This window comes from Syngnathus scovelli, chromosome 4 (genome assembly GCF_024217435.2).
Source record: "Syngnathus scovelli strain Florida chromosome 4, RoL_Ssco_1.2, whole genome shotgun sequence".
NCBI lineage: Eukaryota > Metazoa > Chordata > Actinopteri > Syngnathiformes > Syngnathidae > Syngnathus > Syngnathus scovelli.
This window is the reverse complement of record NC_090850.1, coordinates 21,485,363-21,510,103: the sequence shown is the minus strand read 5'-3', so window position 1 is coordinate 21,510,103 and position 24,741 is coordinate 21,485,363. Positions and strand designations below refer to the sequence as shown.

The window sequence follows — 24,741 nt, the reverse complement described above, 5'->3', positions numbered from 1 at the left end:
TATTTGAACAGTTGTCTTTTCTGCAGGCTCCAAAGCAAAGATGGATTTTGCACATGAGCAATTTTCTTCATTAAACGTCTTGGAGCGGCTGCAAAAGCCAGATAAGTCTGCCAATGTGAACTCACTATGAGGATATAAATGTAATAAGAAGAGATTATTCCATGTGGGCAAGCGCTAACTCGCTTTATGGGGCTTTGCCTGGATGAGAAGAGCAGGAACCGAGGTCCCAGCTCCGCAATCAATATTCAGTTAGAAAACGACACGGCATCGAGGGATTCGCTTTAACCTGGCATACATTTCGACGTAACGTAAAAACTGCCCGGTTTGGGGCGACGACGGAATTATTAGATTAAAGCTGGAGTTGCCAGCGTGAGTATAAGGAGCCCAGTGTTTTCCAAATTTGGTCACACCAATTTGGACTTCAAGGAGCTTGCGTATACAAATGAGGACCTCGTCCGTAAACAATCATCGCAAACCACCACGGGACAACAAAATTGCCGAGTATTCCGGCAGAGGTGGGTGTAGAGTCCGCAGGGCGTCTGAATTGGTGACTTTTTTTCCAGAATTGAATCCGACAACCTGCGGTTGAGGTTGAATTCTTTCCTTTTCTGCCTCCTTTCAGAATAAGAGGGGAAAAACGGCAAACACAGAGCCTTTCATTCAAAGTAATTTATCCCGATGGCCAAGCCTTGTTTGCCGGCTGCAATGGCCCCCTTCCGGGGCTGCCCAGCAGGATGCCCGCAAGTGGCGTGTGAAACTCTCCTGTGTCGTTCAGCTCCAAAGAGAAGGATGAACAATACTCCACGCCAGGCGCCGGCCCCGAACAATCCCTCTCTCTCGGCCTAACTTTCTCCATCCCAAAAAGCAAATCCACATTCCTTCATCCGTTCACTTTCTTCTCAATTTGTTTACACCATTTCACCCCAGCCTCCTTCCCATCGACATTTCCTATTTCCCGCCACAAAATTTCCGTGCCAAAACTCAAATAGAAGGAAAATACAACTTGTCCATTCCGTTCTGCTCTGGTTTTTCAGGACCCTTTTTTCCACCCTTAAATATCAAAACCACAGTATGACCCTTCGTGAGGATGAGGAAAAAAAATCATTACCTTCCTTCCTTTTTTCTTTTTCAGAAAACGATCTGCACCGCCTATAGGGCTTTGGAGCAAACGTATAAAAACAGATTAATAGCACATTTGGAAGGGATGTAACAACATCTGAGTTTGATTTATCGTGCCCCGTGCAAGATCTCCACAACACACCAACCGCAAGCATGGTAAGACAGATCGCCTTGATGAAAAACTTCCATCCACAACGTCGGTAACCACAGCAGAAGATTACGTCACAAAAATCAGATCAACCAGGAACTAAAACGCTCTTAAGATCATTCGACGGTGACTAAAGTCCCAGTCGGCGTTTCCCGACACAGCGAACCTCCGAGACAATCCGGGCAGCCATTTTTACTCCCAGTGCAAAAGCATTCAGCAGCGTCTCCTACAGAGCTATTGAGCATTCACTCGGCACCTCCACATCCCGACAAGCTCAACAAAAAGCATTTAAAGCAACACCCCCCACAGTTCCCACACTATTTCACCTGTCAAATGCTTACAAAACACCCGAGGAGGGCCAACTGCTGCTCAGGGGCGCCGCAGCACACCTCTTGCCAGCCCTTGCGCCACTAAATACATTATCCCCCCTTCCAAGAGAGAATACACTATCAATCTTTCCCACCTACTATCTTGAGAGCCACAAAAAACATCTAAATAAACTTCATCTCAAATGGGTAAGAAAATTAAAGACATCTTCGAATCATTCTCCCAGAACAAGCGAGTGAGTCATTTCAGATGTCGAGGAAATCAATACGAACCAATTGTATGTCTGAAGATGAGGGAAAACAAAGAAAAGGCAGAACAGGAAATCCATTGCTGTAGAAAATTAGGAGGCACCTGCAGAGTTAAAACTTTGATTGATTATTTCACTATTGATGCCAATGTGCAAATAGCGTCTCGGGGTGGAGCAGAACGACGTTTCTCAGGACAATTAGCGACTCGAGCTTTTCTCAAGATCTCTTTAGAGGAGTGAGGTATTGAAAAACAATTGAAAGGCAAAATACGATTTGTAGCTGGTCCTGATTTGAAACGATACTTCCGGAATTTTAAAACGATGTCGGCGTACCTTTGGATAAGTCTGTTTTATTTATAGGATATTATTTCATTTTAAGAAACCACGTAACTCCCACTACCTTTGTTTTCGATTGTGTGTAGGATAGCGAGGCGCCGCATCATCCAGCCTAATAATAAGTCCTCACCAACTGCTTTTGTTGCTATGGTGTTATTTGCCAAAACCGGAAAGTCAAATATAGTTTAGCTGAAAGGGCACAGAGCATTTTAACACCTTAAAAAAAAGGATGTTTTGAAAATGTTGTTCATAATGACATCTAAAACTATTCCCTGCCCTAATGACCTCCCTATTGCGCAACAATTTCCGATGTTTGCTTTGTACATAGCACACCTACAACTAAGAATGATTTCAATAATCGTTTGATTTTTCCATTTTTGATGATTCGAATCGGCTTCAGTTGCTTATTTTCCATCCCTTGGTTCAATTCTGATATTTTTTCAGTGATAGCGCAAGAGACGGACAAACGGATTATGTTTCAGTTGGTGGTTTGGTTCGTAACATGTCAAAACAGGCCAAAATGTTGATCATTGTTTTCCCAAAGTGAAAACAGATGTTCCAAAAGGACTTATTTTGATTCAAGAAATCTGCGCTGAAATATTTACAGATGAGTGGTTGCAATTCTGAAGATTATTTAAAGAAAGGTCTCAAAAGAATCAATTTTGAAAAAGAATCCTCGATTAAGATAATTGATTAGTTCTCGATTCATTGTTTCACCTCTACTCGTCTTACGACTTCAGTGCTATGATAAGAGTTCACGGACCGTTAACCTTCACATTAAAGTGGGAACATCAAATTTAAAAATTTTTACGAGCATTATAAAATGCTGCGAAAATGAAACGGTGACATCATCCAATTATTCAGTCTCATCGTGATCACCGATTAGACATTAAATTTGGGATTTAATACCTTCCTGGGAAGACCGAGGCGGTTTGAACGAAAGGACTTTTACGTGTGCTGTGTTTCAATAAATGTTAATGTGCCCCAAGGTTTTTGGAAATATAAAGTCATCAATCTTTGATGGCCACCACGCGGGATTAGCAAGTGACAGCTGCACGAAAATCATTAAGGGGAGAACAAAGAAAAGGTTTCAGGTTGTGCCCATAAAACAAGTAGCCGTATATTTTCATGTTGATAGCAGGAAGGTTGAACGATATATCGTTTTTCTATCGATATCTAGACATGAACATTCAAGATATGAACACTATCGGGTATTTAATCTCTGTATAGCTTTGACGACGCAGTTGGTCTTTATTACTCGAAACAAAGTTCTACAGAAACATTCCAGCGAGCTTTCAGATAATCTTGCATTCCATATAGATTGCTTCGTCCATACGATTCTGTTTGCAAGACCAAACCGACGACTCCGACAAGTGTTTTCCAGGATCGTCTGTCTGTGTTGATTAAAAGCAACAAGCCCTCCAGGGCACTTCAAACCATAAGGGCAGTGTCATATGACCCAGACGCAAAAGAGAAGACAGTGGAGGTGCCGTCTGACGTCTGAGCGTGGCGAGGGGCCAGCTGTGGCTTGCCTGTTGGCCCAAATTCCTTCAGGGCTGTTTACGGCACGCCGTCGCAGGGACTTATTTTCTCCATACGAACATAACAGCGCATTCATTTGACAATTATCGAACGATGACTGTTATTAATGGATGAAGCACCATTTGAGAATGCCCTTCCTTAAGCGTTGCATGTCAGAAACACATTTAGAAAATTGTGCTAATACCAAAACACGATATCGTCCTTACAAGACCTAAAAGTAATTGACTTTGATAGGTTAACCATGAATTTGATGGATTAGTTGAAAGTTATAAAGTTCATGGATTAAATTGGACAAAACTTGCTAAAAATGTAGCCAAATTATTCACCTTCAACTTCGGGTTAGCTGAACAAAGGTTAGCTAAATGTATACATTTCAAGCTAGTAGCTAAATTTCTGTGTTTGAAGCAACCAAAATGTCAACAAGGGGCCTTAATGTCGGCCTTGGGGATACTTAAACACACGAGAGTGAAAACCAACTTCAGAATGATTTGGAGTTCATAAATCTTTGGCTTATTTTAGGTTTGAGCTCCAACCCAAACTTGGCCTCCATTTTGTGTGTTTGTGATGAACTGCCCGTCTCAGGAGCGAACAAAGCAATGTTTTTGATTTGCCGAGGGGAACCGACAAGATTTAAGGACTGCTAGCCTGCTGAACAGAAATGACTAAGTTGCTTTATTTCATTTCTATGCCGGAATATTTCAGCGGCCGTAACTCTAAGTGGAGCAGAGAAGCTTAGAGCTTTTTTTTTGTTGTTTGTTTTATGCCAGTGGGGGAAAAGAAGGAAGAGATTTCGAGAGACGTTAATGAAAAACCTAGCGACCCACATCGGACCTGCTAGAGGAAGACAAGCTGAACCTTCTCAACAGCAGCCTCTTTAGGCTGTCAACAAACTGTTGAATAATGAAGCTGTTTTACTGCTAAGGGAAGAAAAGCGATTGCTGACCTCCAGACAGAAGGGGAGATTAAATACTGCGATGATTAAAAGAACTTTCAGTAAATCATTGACTACTTTTCATTCAGCTGAATGAACAAGTGTGCGTGCAATCCTGCACGGCAGAAGTTTCGGAAGGTCTCTTCCAAGTGTAGCAGCTGCAGAACATAATGTTATTGAAACGAATAGAAGTGAGAATGGAAATGATTTAACGATCCTTAATCAAATATGAAAGCAGAAGAAAGTTATTGTGTTAGACATTTGTGTTTTAGCCAAAATCACAAACAACCGCCACCACAAAATTCGGAAATTAATTTTGGTAATTTTCTTTTTTATTTTATTTTACTTTGTAATTTATTTCAGATTTTTCAGACTTTTTTTGGTCATTTAATTTTTTATTTTACTTTTTAATTGTTTTCAGATTTTTTCACTTTCAAATGACAAACTACTGACATTATTTTATTTCAGTATTGATTTATTATCGACATTATAAGATACTGCAGTATTGTTTTATAAACAGATTCACACATTGAAATACATATCAGCAGCTTCTTGGCCTTTTGGGGAAGTTGAAATGATCTTAAAGGTCAAACGGAATAATCTGTCGACCAGCCAATTTTAAAAAGTTTACTCAAATAAAGCAAAAGGAAATATGCTGAACCAATATCACAGACACCACTCCTCGACAAACACAAATAGTACAGTTGTAAAATTGTTTGAGAAACAATTCAGTGGTTTTGATAAGAAACCTATTGATTAAACAAAACCGTGGGTGGAGTCCTGTGTGTCAATTTGCATATTTCAGAGCAGAGCAATTAGCCACTTACTGCACTTGTGGTTAAGAGCTCGCACACACACATACACAAACACACACCTCTTTTCAATCCTATCACAGGAGCGACCACATCCAACTTGCTAGCTGAAAACCCCAATTTGTTTATTCCTGTGGGGATTACGGGGAGGCGAAGGGATGAAATGCATCCAAACAGAGAGTTGGGGCCCCTTCTCAAAGCTCTATAATTACCGCTCCTCCTCTTCCCTCCAAGAGCCTCCCAACTAAACCGCCTCCCGGAACTCGTATGCAATGAACTTGAGCTCGTGCATGTGCGCGTGACAGGAAGATATAGGCAAGGAGTACGGAAGCGATAGATCACTGGCCAAAACAGCCATCCTCTCCCCTCCAGTGCACCCTTTTTCTGCTCCTATCAAAGCGTTCCAAACCTTGCGGGAGGCCAACGTGAGAGAAAAGGAACAGCTTCCGATCAGATCAAGCGAAGACGGCGGCGTTACCTGCAGCACACCTGTGGCAAGACTGATAAGAAGTTATGCTGTACTGGCAAAGTGACAATAATAAATCCTTTACCCTTAAGTCAGTTTTATGTTTCGCAAATAATTTGTCTAAATTAGTGCTTTGTTGTGATTTGTTGTGTTCATAACACTGAGGAACACAATTTTGGTTGAATTCAGTCTTATGGTACTAATTATGGAATCCAAAACTGATGTTAGTTTTTCTACATTTCAAGATTTTGAGCCTGGTTTTCTTTAGAAATTTACGTGAAGCCCTTTGAGACTGTTTGTGATTTAGGGCTATACAAATAGACTTGACTTGACTTGACTTGACTTGACTTGACTTCAGCTGAATGAAAAGTAGTCAATGATTTACTGAAAGTTATTTTAATCATCGCAGCATTTAATCTCGACTTGACTTGACTTGACTTGACTTGACATAAGTGTGCATGAGTGTGAATTAAACTTTAAAATGGATTAGTTACAGGCGTTAAAAACAAAACAATACTAGTTTAGCTCAGTTTCATGACATCGTAGAATCCTTTTTTAAACGCCATAGTAGCATTCGTTGACCTTCTCGTTGGTTTTTAAACACCATTTTTCCTTTGTTACTTCTCTCCGCCACCCCTGGTTTTAAAAGACAGACAGAGGAGGGGTCCAAGAAACTCCTTTTTTTTTTTCCAAGACAAAATAGAAGAGGAAGACAAACAGCGAGGGCGATGAGTGTGAGGCGCTGTGATTGATTAGAGGCAAGAGGGGGAAAAATGGTGGCGTCTCACATGAAACACTGAAGCACTTACAGATGACTCTATTCACAGTCATTAAAGAGCCGTTTCCAAAGGCAAGGCTCGCTCCACACATACATAAAGACCAAATCCTGCACTTGTAGACACTCAGAGAAAGCGAAATAAATGTTCTGACACGCTCAGAAAAGGACAGACAATTTGACGCTTGCATGCAGATTCGAAATAGTTATATTTAGCCGGGAAAAAAAAAGACCATTATTAAAAAAACAGGACAACATGGATGCATCCTGAAGGTACCTGTTCTTTCTTATATTTATTATATCATATATCAATTTGCAAAGATGCTGGGAGAAAGCACACGAGACTATCAAGTGGCAGCGGCCCATGGACGGAATCAAGCGAAACGGGAATTTCACTGTGATCTTATGTGTGACTACACAATAGGCGGCACAAGAGGGCTTTTGCCGGGGCCTGTTCTAACAGAAGGCCGATGCAGACTGGTCTTTGAGGGGGCCGTCCCACATTGACTCTTGGGAAGAGAGCAAGGCTGACAGGTCAGTCTTAAAGCTTTCAAAAAAAAAAAAAAATGGGGCCAGGATCAGGGGGTTTCTGTGGGACAGGACTTCTCCCGCCACTCCCAGAGGACTAGCAAAGGCTTATAGACAACATTGAGGGAAGCTAATAGAAAGTGGTGGCTAGGGAGAAGTTATGGCATGGAGAAGGGGCACACTGATCCAGCTGTCCCATGGAGCCGCACCAGTCTACGTCGGCCATCTTGCCCAAAACAAAGTAACAATCGAAACCCCCTCTCCAGACTGGCAGGATAGGCGCTGATTTGGGAGACTAAGGGCCAAAGGATCAAAGCCCATAGGAGAGAAACACAACAGATCCATCCAGCTGGATGCTTCCCTCTTGTCACCTCAAAAGGGGGATGGGGGTGGGGCTTTTCTGATGGGGGGAGGGGCTTCAGAACCATAAACCGCAAATCAGCAGGGTACTTGGTTATATAGTGTATGTCTGTCTATGCCGGTTTACGTGGGAGGGGGTGGCCTAGACTCAGTTGTGACAGAATTCGAGCCAAAGTGCAAATCTGTCACGGTTTGTTGCTTAGCAATGGAGCGAATAGAAGAACAAAAAGTGATGAAAGAGTGACGATGGTCGAAGAAAACAAACATCTCAATTTTTGCACGGTAATAATAGCACGGAAGATTTTTCAAGCGTCATACGGCCGCCCGGTCATCCAACTGATGATTGGCTAAGCCCAAGTGTGACCCCTCGACCCATGTCCGTTGACCCGGAAGTTAGATCCATTTGGGGCATCCATTTTGAAACTCTATTAAAGGCAAAAGACAAACTGAAGAAGACTGAGGGTGGAAATGAAGGGGCAGAATTATTGAGTACCAGCACAAGGATGTTTTGGAGAGGTCAAAGTATTTGTGGATTTGAGAGACCAACAGCAAGCAGCATTCCGAGTCTTAACAGCTGAGGGGGAGGGAGGGAGGGAGGGAGGGAGGGAGGGAGGGAGGGAGGGAGGGAGGGAGGGAGGGAGGCGCCGCAGTAAAGACAGACGAAAGGCAAGAATGGGGGTTTCGATTGTTTCTTGATTTTTATGAGCAGTGTGGAATTCATTAAATGCTCCAAAATGGTTGATGATCATTATCAGTAGTCATATTTTAAAATGTTGTTTTAAGTGAAACATGTAAATAAATAAATAAAATGTATTCAAATATTTTTAAATGTGTTTTAAGTGAAACATGTCATGTAAATAAATAAATAAATAAAAATAAATTAAATAAAATAAAATTTAATTATTAAATAAAATAAATAAATACTGTGCTCAGTATTGTGAATACTCAAATAAAACTTATCCTCATACTTGGTCTGAAAAAAAAAAAAAAGTGGTATTGTTGAACCCCTGACTCTCATGTCAGCAATGTCTTCAATGGGTTCATTCTCACCCCAAATTATGAATCAATTTCAGGATAAAAGCATCCGACAGAGTGGCCGTCTCCATGGCAGCAGAGTGAATGAGTTACAATTGAGTTTTTGTGTAGCCCACACAGAAAGATTCAGAGCCAAGTATGGGATGAGTATATTTAGCATCCTTTGATTAGGATGTTCTTCACCCGCTACTCCAAAGGCTGACTTTCTTTTTGCACTCATAAAAAAAGTGAAATATCAGCAAGGACACTGCATTCAGAATAAATTGAGTATAATAAATACAGTGGAAAATGTGAGAAATAATTCATGTTGGATTGAAAAGAAACTCTGGGCTGGTCTATATGAGAATGATAAAAAAAAATAGTTTTTGCTTCTAAATAAAAACGGTGTCTGCTCTCATTTGGTTGTACTGTCAAAGACTTCATGGTCGAAATTAGGTGGTGGGGAGGACAAATATTGGAAATGACGTAATTGACAGGAACAAATGACTAGCGTTTGTCTGTGTAGCGGAACTAAAGACGTTGGGACGGTTCAGAGTATCATCATGAGTTCAAGAGTTGCTTTAGTGAATGGCGGCTCTGTTACAGCATAGCAAGCCTGATCCAGAACACGAGGTCAGCACTTGATGTCCCCTGGATATTGTTTTATCTCATCATGTGAATTACCGATGGACGCGCGAAAGGCAAGCGTCACTCTGGGGCTATCAGTTTAAAAAAAAAAAAAATTGTGGGTGGGAAAGCGCTTATCTGGCTAGAACATCTCAGACTCAGTGATCGAAATAGTGTGGTGCCTCCTCGCCAGGTTTCTGAACACCAACAAAGGTCAGAGGCAGTTCAAGGGTAAGTGGGTGATTCGTTTGCATTCCAAGTCGCTTCAACGCTGCTTAAGAGGTCGTCATTTGAGAAACTTGGAGGCACACGCGTTCCTTGTCCTCCTCTAAGGGCAAAAGGTCATCTTATATGGAGTAGGGAGTGGCGGGTGCCTAGAAACCACTACACCTAAGAATAGCCTCCACCACAAACTCTCGAAGCGGTACACGGCGATTCCACTGACACCTTATCTGCAACGGGATTGAAATAGTTAGTCTCTAGTGGAGTCCTCCTTGGCTCTTGTTTCAAAGAGAGTTTACAAGTTGGTTCATATTTTAGTCCATTATTCCCAAAGAACATTTATAAGGTCAGAGGTCACTGAAAAGACACCACGGTTCACAATCAGTGCTCTAGGTCATCCCAAAATTATTTAATGAGGGTTTCAGCCCAGTAAACATTGAAGAGATTGCTCCCAGGGGAAACGACCCAGTAAAATTTAAAATGCAAAGATGGCATAATTTTAGATTATATTTTGGACGGTCGGTATTGCATCCACATGCTGGGTCCATACTGAAGCCATCAGACAAAAAAAAAAAATTAAATAGAGAAAAGTAATCTGCTATATGTAGAAGATCACATGACCTAACGGTTAGGTCATGCGATCTTCTACATAGGTTAGGTCCTATTCCAAAAAAACAAGTGAGAGTTTTTTGAGTAGGAAGTGTCGTGACCTGATTAACTAACCAAAGCATATTTAGTTCTCTGTCACTTGCCACAACTCATCTTGTCCTCATCTTGCACTGCCAAAGTTCTATTTCGAAGGTGCTGTTCCGAAGCGTAACGTAGGAGTTGTCGTATTCCACATGGCTTCCTCAGGCCAACTCTTTAATCAGCCGCTGTAATTGCCGAGGATAAATAAGGGGCCGAGAGCGAGGCAGGAAGAACCTGAGTCCGTTGCTCGATCTTCCAAGCGTGGAGGAGCAATGAAAGGCTTGCAAACTGACGACATTTTGGCAAATGAGTGGGTGGAGAAGATGAACAAGATGAAGGGAATAAGGATGGAGGACACAATATTACACGTGTCCCTCAGTGGCACATTTGAGGAGTCCAAACAAGGCTCTCCTCAGAATACTAAGGCCTTTTGATAGAGAAACTGCTATAAAGACCCAACTTTTAAGCCTCCTCCTTCTCCTCTGAGGCCCCAGCGATATATGGGGCTTCCAACCGCTTGTGCAAGAGTATCCCTAATTGGAAGTGGAGGCAATAGAAGGAGGGGTGTTTGGGAGCCCGGGAATGGGGGAAAGAGGCAAGGAGGGGCGCTTGATTTAAGAGGCCATTGTTTTAGCAAGTACTTTTTACCTCCCTCTCCTTTCTCCTCGAGCCCTCCCCTTCAGATGCCCACACTCCGAAGAGTCAAAAGGCGGCGTTTAGCCCCTGTGAGCAGCAAGGGCCCGGGCTTGTTTTGACACTCTGTCCTCCTTAGCCTCGGTGAAAAAAAAAAAAGCCCCACTTCTATGGGCCACTCGAGTTCATTAGGGAGCGCGATGCTTTCACTTGTGTCCCCATTCCAGTTTCGGGCTTCAATGGGGGCTCCAGATCCCTTCGCTGTTGGTTTAATGAAGTCCTCTGCCACCTTCACAACAAGCGGCTCAAAAACGATGGCGGGTTCTTCTCGTTGTGTCCAGTGTCAGGTTTCTGCTCTCACACTTTGAGGTGACATCATTGTGCAGCAGTAAGGGACAAAAGTGAAAGATGTCATTCTAGAAGGGCAAAGGCAGCGGCATAATATGCGGGACACACCCTGAGGATGTTTGAGCTGCCTCTGCAAGTGCGTCTCGGGATGCATGGGGGATTTCAAGCCAGGATCCTCGAGGAACGTGAAACGGCAGAGCCCTAATTAAATCGGCTTATGTAATCTAGTAAAATATGTCAGTAGTAAATCAGATAAAAACTAACAAATCAGATTTGATTGATAAAAATATAATTTATATAACAAAATAAATTAAAAAATACAAATAAAATATAATTTATAATCATTTTAAAATAAAATAATAAAACATTATATATATATATATATATATATATATATATATATATATATATATATATATATATATATATATAAAATAATATAATAAATAATAATGATAATAAAATAAATAAATATATTAATAAAAAAATATATTTAAAAACATGACAGCTGTTAAGGGTTGTTAAAATGTTGACTGTGATTTCCGCATAAGCAGTTTTATTGAGCGTGTTTCTGCTTCCATATATGCCTTGGTATGCCTTCTACTCATTTCAACAACTCGAAGGACATCAGAAATAGAAGCAGGTGCTCTCCTACAGTTGTCTCGGGGAAGTACGGGATCGAAAAGCGACACTACCACATGCTCATACAGTAAGCGGGATGACAAAAAAAAACTCAAATCCAATCAGCTGTTCTAACATTGAGCTAAATGATCGGTTGTCAAATCCCATCTCGTCTCGTTCTGAAAAAACAACCGAGCTCTTTGTTTGAATTAAAAAATAAGTGCTTTTGCTTTTAAAAGCCCATCGGAGCCTCACTTAAAAACAATCCCACTACTTTTAGTCTCGCTAAGTGGTTGGCAATGATGAATAATGTGATCTTGTAGTTATCATTCCATCTAGCAAATGAAAAATCCGCCACTCACGGAACTGCATGTTTGCATTAGTACAAAATGGCATCCTGATGCTATTAAAAGATTATTCATCTCATCTCATTTATATATATCACCAAGACGATTGAAAATTATCTATCGGGCCATTTCTTTCCTATCGCTTCTTGCTATAAGTTCTGGTTTTGTAATTTTGGTTACATTCTTTTCAGGTCTGATATGATACGATACAATACGATAGGTGTCAAAGCTATATCTGATATGTCCACCAAATGACGAAACCTGTCTGTCTCTCAGGTTATTTATACACTCAACTCTCACCCAATCCATTTTTGTCTACTGTAGGAGGACAAAGCTTAACTGTACTAGCATTTATCGTTTCTTTAAAAAGAATACCGCTTATTTCCTTTTGTCTGCAAATCCTATAAAAAGACAAAAGCCGACGAGCCTTGTGTGGCTCCACGTGACAAGCCCTAACGATCCCATTTGTTCTTAAGGGAAATGTAAATATATCCGTTACAAAGGCAGAGTAGTAATAAGCTCAAACAGCTGGTTAGTGGACAACAGGGTGACAACATTGCACACTTCTTGCCGGCTATTTCGAGCCTTAAACACATTTGGTGAACATTTATAACAGGAGGGGCATAGCTTTGGATTTTGTCGTACTTTACAAAGTCTATTGATAATGTTCATGACTGTGGAGAATTGAATACGATAAATACGATTGATGATAGACGTTACAAATGTGCAGTTCATGTTGAAAATATGGCAACCCAAAGCGGCCAATAATGATAGAATGACATTGGAAGAGTGTCCTACATTTCTCACCAATGATGTGCATACCGCATAAGTGGCTTTTTTATAATGCATGGCGAAGAGTACACTGGGGACGACGAGATTCTTGTAACGCCGCGATCTGCCCAACGTTTAATCTTTTTTTCATGTCAGTGTTTCAAATGTGAGTCACAACTGCCAAGTCAAAGAAAGCAAAGCCAAGCTTGAGAATTAAGTTACTATAGATGCGTGTGTCCTTCAAAATGCCTTTTGGTCCCCTCCCCCCTCCCCTTTCCTCCTCTGGTTGTGCTCAGACAGTGAGTCTCCAGCACCGCTTATCATTCTGTCCTCTACAGCGGCCCCCCTGCCGAGACAGAAAAGCCGAGTTTATTACAGCCTGTAATAATCTGCCACCCCCAGGAACTCCACGACGCACTACAGGGGCGATACGCCACATGTGCCCCTTTCCAAACCAAAACGAAAACGTGATTGGGTCCATTTACGTAACTGCCTGTCAAATCGAATATAAAATAATGTAAAATGGAGGATGAGCTGTTCAGATAATGAATGGATAGTAAAAAAATGTACCAACAATTATTTATTGATTAAAATTAATTTTAAAATTTAAATAAATTTTGTTGTATTTTTTCCCATAAAATATATATTTTATGATAATGAAAACCTTAACGCAAAATTGCTATAGTGAAAATTAAAATTAGATCTTTTTTTTTATTTTACGTATCAAAATTAGTAATAGTATCGGTACTTGGTATCGGTATCGCTGATTCCTCAAACGTTGAGTGGTCGGACAAAAATTGCAATCAAATCTCCTTACTAAATATATTACTAGATTAAATATGTTATTATTTGCATTATAAAAACATGGCGTGCTACAAACGAGGGCAGATTCTGAATCTATGCAAAAAAAAAAAATTATATATATATATATATATATATATATATATATATATATCATCAATCGTACTTGCATCCCAATTGTTGACAGGTAAGTTTATACCTTTTATTAAATGCCCACATTTGACCTTAACGGTCTTTTATCAAGTAAATCTTAGGTGCCTACCGACTTGTACTTGTCCAAAGTGTGCTTTACTTTGATTTCTGCCCGTGTGCTCTTAAATCTGACATCTGTACCATATATCATCATAGTGAACATAATTGAAATTGGCCTCTGGGCTATGGCATCATGTTCTGAAATCAGACACGGCCCCAAAAAGAGAGCCTGGAGGACTCTTGCGAGGGAGGTTGGCCTTCTACTGTGAGTGAGCGCTGTGATTTATAGGAAGGTGGAGGAACATGAGCACAGGAATGTGGATCGGGGAAGGGGGGGTGTTTGAAACATGACATTTATCCATATGAAATGTGTGTGTGTGTTGAAGGGGGGTGAAATCAAGTAATCATAGGTTACTTCCATTGCTACCTTGGAGGTGCAATCGCATCTCTTTAGCTGGGCCAAACAAAGCACAGTGGGGGTATCAGGTGGCTCACTCTGACGGGCCACAGTCAATGCAAAAGCCTGGCTGACACCAACCTAACCAGCAATACCAAAGAGGCCTGAAAAAAAAAAAAGTGAGCATCACACTGCTAAATCTGACTTTGTGAGAAGATGAAAAGCTGGCTTGTGTTGTGCCAGTGATTTCAGAACTGCAGCACAATTTAGAATATACTACTCGAGGGCGACATTTGGCAGTCTTCATTTAGTGTTTATTAGCTCGGCATTAGTCCAAGTCTTCATAATTGCAATACCGCAATCTAATGAAGAATTTACGCACCTCCAGCTCCACGAGCCCCTGAAGAGGTTAAGCATGGAGAAGAAAGTCGAGGGAATGGAAGCTAAATGTTTTATGTACACTATGCATTTTCTGCCAGGAAAAAAAAAAAAAAAAAAAAAGCTAGTGATTCATAGACATAGCGAGGGCCATATCCTGCAAAAGAGAATATGGCTCTCAGAGTGGAATCTGGACCAAAATCAACTTGTGGCTAACAATGAATCTGTCTGTCTTTTATGGGTGGACGTCAGCATTGCCAACATGAATGCCAACCAACCAACGTTGGGAGCACTTCATCTAATGGGGTCCTAAATCTTCATTGAAGGCTCACTGGGTAGCTAAAGCTACATCTGCAAGTTCTTTGAAAGGCTACTAGTAAAGGAAAAATAAATATATATATATATATTAAAAAATTATAGATATAAAATATATATATTTTCGTACAACATTTTCAAACAGCCTATGTGTGTGCAGAAAGGATCGAAATCGACATTTGTTGCAAGTCACATATTGACTTTGTATTCTTCTTCATCTTTTCATTGTTTGGCAGATAAAAACAAACAAAATCCACCCAAGCAGAGAAATGTTGGAACGCTGCCTGGGTGTCAGATTGGTACTGAAGCGTTTGTCTTTGTCTGTCATTCTCTCTGTTCCCCCCCCAAAAAAAAAAAAAAAAATATCTTGAGCAATTCAACCCAAGCCTGCATTGTTAGCAATATGTTTATATTTGAGAAATACGATGCTTTTATTGTAGTCGATGTAAATTTAACGCAAAGTCGCCTTTAAAGGATGGCGGCATTCAGGTTAAACCCGTGAGTCCAATTAACACTTGATAAGTAAAAAAAAAAAAATAAGATGGACGGTGAGAAACAGAGGTTGAGATGATCATCCTGTCCCAGAGTGCATTATTAAAAGCGTATCCTCCACTCTCCAGCATACCATTAGTCAAACTCGGCCAATTACCGCAAGGCCACCAGACATATCAAGGAAGGCATCTTGACCTCGCACTGATTGCGGACACGCACACACTCAAACAATCACACGAGTTTTCCATTGTTGTTTCCAGTCAGATGGGACCATCTTGCCTTTAAAATACCAAGCTCCTCTTTGTCAATCAATAATGGTTATCCTTTTATAGATGACAGAGAAGAAATGTCACGTGCACAGTTGCTCTTATCTGTATTTTCAAACACAATAATTGCTTGGAGTCATGTTGTCTGTTTATTCAATTTTTTGTTTTTTAGTTATTTGACAAAGGAAAATCTGTGGTCTGATTAATTAACATTAATGTACCATGGACAAAAACAAGACACAGGCCAGCAAAGATAATTGTTTCGTGACAGAAGTGCGCTCATGATTAAAACAAGCACGAGATAAAAAGCTTACAGAGGCAGGGGAAACATTGATAATGAAGTCGGAGGTGATGACGAACACAAAGAGGGAGGATGTGGATCGAGCAGGGGGTCTTGGATTCATTTCTGTCTCTGCTTGACATTTTGAAGAGAGTCATACGGTGACATTTAGCAGCAGAAACAATCAGCGCAGCCTCTATTTGAAGTCCAAATAGCCAATTACAGGTGTGATTTTCGCCTTCCTGTCTGCTCTATTTTTAAGGTCATGTCAGAGGGCACGGCATCTGTGGGTGCGTTTGAGCGTCCGTGTGTCAATGCGTGATGCGCGCAGCCTGTTGTGAGAGCTTAGAAATAGCTTCCGTAGGGTCTGTGCATTCCAGCGGCTGTTCTGACATGTTGTAAATACAAGGTGTTAGAGAAAACATTGGAAGGGGGTGGTGGAAATCACTCACGGCAGCTGAGGGTGGGGAAGGGGGGGAGGGGGGGGAGGAAGCAGGCTATCGTACATAAACAAACTAGCTCATCTGCAATCAGAAATCGGAAAAACTCGGTTTGGCAATGATATGTCAAATACACCCAAGCCATTGTCATCCAAGATTTAGGGCAAGGTTATATTCTCAAAGTACATCGTCAAGCACATAAGCTTCAGATGTAGCAAGCTTAACCTTCATTTAAATCTCTGAAGTGAAAAAGGTCAAACTAAATAAAAAAGATATTAATTCACTATTCAGACTAGTATAGTACATTATTACTAGAGATTCAGAACAAATGTCAAAAGGGACCATAAGTAATGAAAGGGAATTAAATAATATTAATTACTACATATACTGGTTTAAAGTTGAGAGCCAGCTCTTTATTTGACTATATTGGTATATTGAAGACCACCAGCATGAGACCACCACTGCGGCTCCAAAATGACCTCAGCTCCGCGAGCGTGCACATTTATTTTGCAGCACAAAATTTTCTTACCTGCACTCAGGCTGAGCAGCAAAGTTGTCAGTGCAACCCACAGCACGGCACCCGGCTGCATCTTGGAGCCCGCTTGTATCGCTCTTCTCCGGGCTTACCCTTGCGCCTTCTTCTGTCTTCACTTAAATCAGCGAATTTGGGACACTAAAAGACGCTCCGGCATTTCACGTTAGTCTAATAGCATGACTGATGTCGCCCGTTTTTGCTTAAACGCTACTATGCCTCTTGGATGCACGGACGAAACTAAACGGAGATTTAAAAGTTTACTTCAATGACTTGCTCGGCAACAGTCTCAAGCATGTTATGCTCCGCTCGCTCCGGCTGGAGTTACCATAAGGCACTTCGGACTGTACCAAAGTAAGCCGGGGGGAGGATGTGGTTGAGTCTTTCGCCGTAAATTTTGGAATGACTCATCAAATGTTAGTGATATAGCAAAACATTAATCGTACTGCTCTATTAGGAATGAATTTCCCAAATACCTTGTTTTTACATATCCTTATTTTCCCTTCATTATCACCCCAAAAATGAAATGACCCCTCTCTCTCTGCTGTGCTTTGGGTGAACCGTTTTTTTTTGTAAATACCAAAGTCAAAATAAGAATGACATCCGTGGCAGGCGATCTAAATATTAGTGAATGGTGACTAAGATATTCGTGTCTTCATGTTTGCAAATATTTAAGACATATGTAAACTGTGTATGTAAAGAATGCATACAAATGGACAGCTCATCTTTAGTGGAAGTGCTCAAATGGCATTATCCAGTCTTAATGCATGTTACAATAAGAATGGTATGTGAAACATTTTTTCACCCCAGTGGCCTCTTTAGATAGACACACATCTATCTATCTATTAAGAAGCCTAACCTAACATATGTCTATTTAAACAATACATTTTGTATATATATTTAACATGAATTTTCAAAAAGTACCCTTGTTGAAAGGTGTTCAGGTTTCTGACTCAGAATTTAACCAGCTTTAAATTTGGGGAATGATTATAACGTGGCAAAAACAAGCCAACTGAACACTCCAAATGTGAACTAAAAGAGTGTGTGCACACATTTATAAATCTGAAGAGAATTTAGTGGTGGCTGTGAGTGCCTCAATACAGGTCGCCATGGCAGCAAAGCGTCTTCCAATACTGGAGAATGCAGTGCTTTCATAAATGACATTTCTAAAATCTCTTATCTTTCGTTTTGGCGAGATCGCCACAGAAATCTTTGTCATCCCAAATGTTTGAGAATGTGTCTAAATGATATTTACTCATTTGCAAATGTCACCTTCAGTGTTTCAAGTGTGTTATAGTGACTTACAATAATACTAAATATACTTTTTTTTACGTACAGTAAATATCTTACAGATTATGCTGGTTTCAATGAATGGGACATCTGATCCGGGATCATGACTTAAACTAAATTGTCTGACATCCCGAGTGGCCAACCTGCGACTGCCAGCTGTGGCCTCTTTCAACTTCCCTCATGTCACTGAAATAGAGACGTTTAATTAAAATCTATGATTAATGTGAGCAAGATGGAGTCTCTCTATGAATGGTTGCAAAGACTTCAGCCCAACATACAGAAAGACAATTTGCATGATCTTGTCTGAAAAAGACATTACCAACCGATAATGCACATCATTGTTTTTTTTACATATTTATTTAAATATTTTTTTAATATTCAGTTATTTTCCAGGCATTTGTTTAAAGTGAACACGTTGAAGAGTGTCTTGATTTTTATTCTTCAACTCAAGCCATTCACAGACTATATGAATAAAAAAAAGGTTTTACGTACGATTCAATACTGTTACCAAATTTGGCACCCCCTAGTGGTACTAAAGGGGGGTGCTGGAGGGACAGTTTCGCGTTTCAAGACTGTAACATAACGCAGAAGTGAAACGATTCGACACTGTAACTGTTGCAGTGATGAGCTCAGATGTTCCTCAGCTTGCACTTTGACTTTCAGCCCATTGCTTTTTCTGTCCCACATCCTGTTACCACTTTTATTCATTACTCCTAATTTCAGCTTGCAGCTGTGTTCAGCAAACCTCAGGTTAACGTCAGTGCACGCTTGGTTTGGAACTGGATGCCCTGCTCTGCGGGTTCTTTAAGTATAAGGCTTTTTCTATGTGACTTTTACTTTGCTTAACTCTTCGTGCTTTCCTTGGATTACGTACATGCATGTGCGTAAAAATACAAAAGGCCTCAGTTCTTTCAAAGAATAAATCAGGACGAATTTACGACAATCAATCTTAAAAAATAGATAGCTAAGTTATCAAATCCTGTAAATTAATGCCTGGTATGATAGATTTCTTGTGCCACAAAATTAATGACGCCGTGACTCTTTCATCTTCTAAATCAATTTGTTTTTCATTCTTGCTTGTAGTTGCTTTTTGATAAAATCACGAGGTACAACAAATAAAGGAGCCGCTGACATCAGTCACTTTGCGTGATCCAATATTAAGTGTACCGAGGTGCACAAAAGAGATTGAGATCCAAACGTACATACTCAGCAGCTAAGAAAAGCAAACACACTTGATCCCGCAGGTGCACTTAGCCTGAATGCTTTCACATGCAAGTAAACACGTGCAAAGCATACGGTGCAAATCTATAGAGCTCCAAGCCGCTGTCTTGGAATCACTTCTTCAAACCCTCATTAGGAGACCATCGGATCTTTCGTGCGAGAGAAGAACTTCTGGATTTCTGGAAGCTTTAGGTGGAGCAAAACACTGTTAAGATGTCTTTTAAGGCAGCTGAAAGACTAAAAGCTTTCGTACGAACAGAATGCGGAGTTCTGAAGGACAAATTTAACTCAGATGGAACAGCACATGTAATAGCTCCGAATATGGTTGCAAAAAAAACAAAAAAGCTGCTACATGTTTAGTGATTTAACGCCACCGAGGTCCGCATCCACTGTGGCATGTCTGCCGGTTCACACTCTGCATCAAAGTTCACAGTTCATCTTCTCATAAGAGTGGTGTCATACCAAAAATGCCATTTCACGTGGAAAACATTGGATGGTCCAAATCAACACAACAGTGTGACTTTCATGCAATAAATGAACAAAGCTGGTATTCAGTTTGGACTGTTTCACCCTGCAGCGGTAACACTGTCAACTAAATGTTCCCCGTTAAAATATTGCTTTGTACAAACAACACATCAGTGGTTCATGGTTCTCATTATTCAAACAAACAAACTCAGTCAATAGATTGATTTGATATTTTATTTTGGATTTTACATTTTGTTTGAGCCTTTCAAACTTACATGATGGTAAAAAAAAGAAATATTGTAATTATGTGACCTATGTGTGACTGTTCTTCACAGTAATAATAAAACATGGACTAACATTTACTTTTGCACGAGAAGCAGCTGCACGTTGCCTATAATTACTGAAGTGTGGCAGTATATTTAAAAAAAAAAAAAAAAAGGCTCCAAAGTCCTACTATCATCATACATTGTGTAGTATAATACGCAGGCAGATTTGTGTACACAAAATCTCGATTTTCTCTGACAAAAGCTTTGCATTCCCTCTATAATATTTTTGTCCTCTGAATGTTTTTGTGTGCTCGGATTTTCTTTTAACCTTCATAATAACGGATTTGTGATGTTTGCATGTTTCTATGGAATCTTTTTTTTCGCCAAGTAATATAGGCCCAAGTTCGGGCCTGCAGCTGTGTCAATAGACTACCAAGCAAACCCAAAGTACTCTGAAAATCCTGCAAACTCTCTTTTATGTTGGCCATCTGGCTATAAGGCAGGGCTGTTTACATTTTTTTTCATTGTCAAAAAAGAAAAAAAATTCACCTGTGGTTGTGGGTATGTGTGTGTGTACCTGTTGAGTCACAAACAGCACCTGTTTGTCAAAAGGACCTTTGACCTATATCTGAGTCGATGAGCTTGAGCTTGAAAACATTAAAAAATCACATTTCTAATTATGATTTCAGTCGAGGTTGCTTGATATTTTATTTACACTGATGTGTTTACCAAAGGGAAAGTGTTAACTATTTAATAGACAAGAGTCAAAATAAAAATACGCCACAGAGAAATCGCGCTGTGGCAACACAAGATGGCCGCCGGTGGCTTCACTTCACGCGAGTAAGCAGCGTTGTTAGTCCACATACATTTTAGAAGAGAAGAAACACTATCATTCATACTTTGACACCGTTTTGACACCTCAGAGCAAAATTTATGAATAAAAATAAATATATTAAATGCTTTCCACGGTGCAGATCAAGCGATCAAGATTTTCCACTGACATTTAATTTAGGTTAGCAAATAAATCACGGCGGTGCGCGTGGTAGCGCAGCTGCCTCAACCGCAAGGAGTTTAGGGTTGGGATGGCAAGCCGATATTCCGAACTTAGGTCTGAGTGTGCATCTTCTCCCTGTGCTTGGGTTTTATCAAGGTATGTTGTTCCTTCTTGCAGCTGTTTGGCTACTTTTGAATCTGAAATGTCTCTAGGTCCGTTTCTTCAGCTCAACATGCCGATTTGACCTAATAGTATATTTATTTTATTTATTTATTTATTTATTTGTGCAAAATGTTATTTTGCTCCTAATTATGATTGAGGACTAGAATTTATGCACTCTGTGCAAGTTGATGCAAAAATATTGTCTTGCGTGAACAATCTGTTTTGAGAAAATCAAAGAACAGTTATTGCATAAACAAAGTTGAATAACATGCTGTCACAGACACTTATTTAAATGAATTCCATATTATCTGTGCTGAATATTACAAGTGAATCTTAAACCTCAGACGGAATTGTTTGGTTTCGTACAGAAGACTTGTGACTGAACAATTATACGTGTCAAAAGGAGAGGGATCTGGCGCCATCGGCCTTCGTAACGTGCCATTATTGAAACCGCAACATCGCCGTGACACATCATCTGGGTTTTCAACTAAAAATCAACTGCCACCTCATAAAAGTACGCATATAAAAAGTCAGACAGAAATTTTTGTGGGGAAAATGGACAAAAGGAGTTGTCACACTTAATGTCAGTTCTTTTTCATTCCATGAATGCTGATCTTTATGCGAGAGAGCATTTTTGTACTCTAAAATATTCACAGTGAGTGGTTATTTTTTTCTTTGCTTCAAATCCTTTTGTTGACAAATAATGCCTTGGGAAATGTAATATGAAAAATGTTTTGCATGATGCTACGAGAAGAGAGAAAAGCAAGCAAACCCTTCTGAAGTTCAGTGCTGAAATGCTTAGCGGCTCTGCGGTCTCTAAATCCCCAGAGCCTCATTCGGGTTTATTACCCCTCCTCGCCCCCTCCCCCCCCTGTCCCGTTCACTACTTAACCTCTACTCCCACACTTACACTGTCCGCTTTGACAGATTGGAGGAAATGAACGTCTGCAAATTGGCTCTCAGTGGTGAGGCGAGACCATACACCTAAGATCTTCTTTCAAACCAAAGTCTGGCGTGCTCCAAAATCACCTCTGTCTTTCTTCTCATTTAAATTAGCATAAGAAAGACATTTTTTATTTTTTTATATATATATAAAGATATAGCGTGGACTCCATTTAGCTTAATAGCCACTTCAAAATGTATTTTATGTCTCTAGCAAGCGACGTAAGGGACTATATGCGTGAGACGTGTACATTGTTCTTTAATTAGGTTTGAGTTTTTTAATGCACTCTGAAGTGTGGTGTGTAAAAAAAATTGTGCACTTGCAAGAAGAAGCATTGTGCTAATGATAAGTGCTGCAAACACTTTTAGGTAAGTGTTTATTCATCTATGATGAACTCATAGTTTTAATTTCTTTAATATAAGTCTGCTTCTGCGGGTTGATTTGCATAATCATAGAAATTGTAGAGCCCAAAAGCACACAGAATTTTTTTTTTAGGTATTATAATGTTGTTTTTTTTAATGATCATGGCAACGGGAAATGCACATTTGTCGTCACTCTTGGTACAGAACGTCGCGACATTTCTTTATCTGATGTATTTATTATTAAAAACAGAGATTGAAGTTCCTTTTGCACACATTTCAACCGCCTCGCAGAAAAACCACATACAAGTCAGCCAAATATGCTGAATATCCCTTTGCTGTAATATTTAAATCAAAGTCTTCTAATAATATTTTTACATCTCTGGAAAATTGGCAGGATGAAGGCTTATTTTGAATCTATAGTCCGATTGCCTCTACTGAAGTTACACTGATGTCGGTTTCAGCCGCTCGCTCGCAAACACCAGAGCAAATACGATCTGTTCATTTTCGTATTAAATTAAATCCAAATAAACCGCAAATGGTTCTACCAGACCACACAGAAAGAATTTGCCTTTCAAAAGATACAGTATATATATCCCACGACAAAGTTGATTCTTTCCAGTTGGTTTGAGATTATGCAGCTCATTCTTGAAACCACAATACTTGACTAAAATTGCATTTAAATTCTTTTATTCAACCCTCATCTAGCTAGAATGAATTGTTCCACTTTGTTTACAGATGGTTATTTCATAGCCGTGCGCCGTAACCAATCACAGCTAATAGAGTGTGTGTCTAACAGAGGTTTAAATAAAGGACACAATGTCTGTGGGGAGAAACAGGCAAGGTGACAAGGAGAGAGAGAGAGCGGCCAGCCAAGGAGATGAAATTAGGGAAGGCCGGCGGCTAAGATTGGCTCGACATAGACATTTTCTGTGGATGTTTGATGGCGCCTGAAACATCCCTTGCCTCCGTTGGCTGCCTGCCTGTAAGCCCGTCCTGAACCCACATGCTGAGAAACTATTTCCAGGTGTGAAATGGATCCAGTGTGGCACTGCTTTAGGGATTTGGAAAGGCGGAAAATGGAAACTTCATTTTGATGAAGACTGCAGCTAAAGCATAATCTACCTTTGCTGGGCCTCTGTGGCTTAGACATTACGAGCTACATTGGAAGAGAAAATCCCGCAATACACCGCAAATGCTAATATCCGTCAATAGCAAGTTAGCTAAATATATAAATGCTTTGAGAATAATTGTCAATTTTTATCGATGTGAAGCCCTTTGAGACTGCTTGTGATTTAGGGCTATACAAATAGACTTGACTTGACTTGACTTGACTTGACTTGACTTGACTTGACTTGACTTGACTTGACTTGACAACCTCTTTGCCAGCGCAGTTTTACTCCTGCGATGGTCGTTAAGTATGTCCGCTCCCCGTCAATCTGTCACATCGGTGAGGAATTCGGCGAAAACAAGTCACTTTTCCACGTCTCACTTTTTCTTTCCTGTTGTCTGTTGCAACTATGTCAAAATGTCTTACCACAACAATTGGATTATATTTGACAATTCATTCACGTCTAGGTTCGGGCTGAAACGGGTTCTTTGGTTGGCGTCAAAGACACAAGTCTACTTGTGGGTGTCAAGTGCGCTGTGGTGTGGAGAGCTGAAACTTCTTGAAGCCCCGTTACTTCCCAGGCCCTGCCCTTGAGCCAAAGTCAATGTTGTCCTTGCGTTCCTAGCCCAGTTTCAGGAGGGAAAATGAGGGTGACGGAGTTGTTCAAATTAAACTCCCGCTTGGGTAAACAGACTGGATTTTCTCCTAACCTCATCACCTGTCTCACCTGGTTCTGCCCGGCACTTCTCACCCCTCCATTCGTGATTTGCCTTTTTACTGTCCAGATAGCCTTCATGCAAGAAACACATAAATATAATAGCTGTGTTTGGATAAGAATCAGTTTCACTTCCAGTCATATTAAGGTCATTCATCTGTTTTTTAAGAGATAATCACTTCCTGGGCTGAGCTTAATTATTCATATTTTGCTGCACAAGTGGGCAATATATTAGAATCAGAACCACCTTTTTAACTT

At 40.3% G+C, this 24,741-nt stretch overlaps 1 protein-coding gene across 3 annotated transcripts in view; it reads right to left on the bottom strand.

The window, feature by feature from the left end:
* Positions 1-17,256, bottom strand: part of lrp4 (low density lipoprotein receptor-related protein 4) — a 51,638-nt gene extending 34,382 nt beyond the window's left edge. For all 3 annotated transcript variants that reach the window (XM_049717033.2, XM_049717034.2, XM_049717035.2), the window contains exon 1: positions 16,955-17,256. In XM_049717033.2, the coding sequence (XP_049572990.1) occupies positions 16,955-17,015 (61 nt within the window). In that variant the 5' untranslated portion in view covers positions 17,016-17,256. The remainder of the gene's footprint in view (positions 1-16,954) is intronic.
* Positions 17,257-24,741: the final 7,485 nt, after the last annotated feature.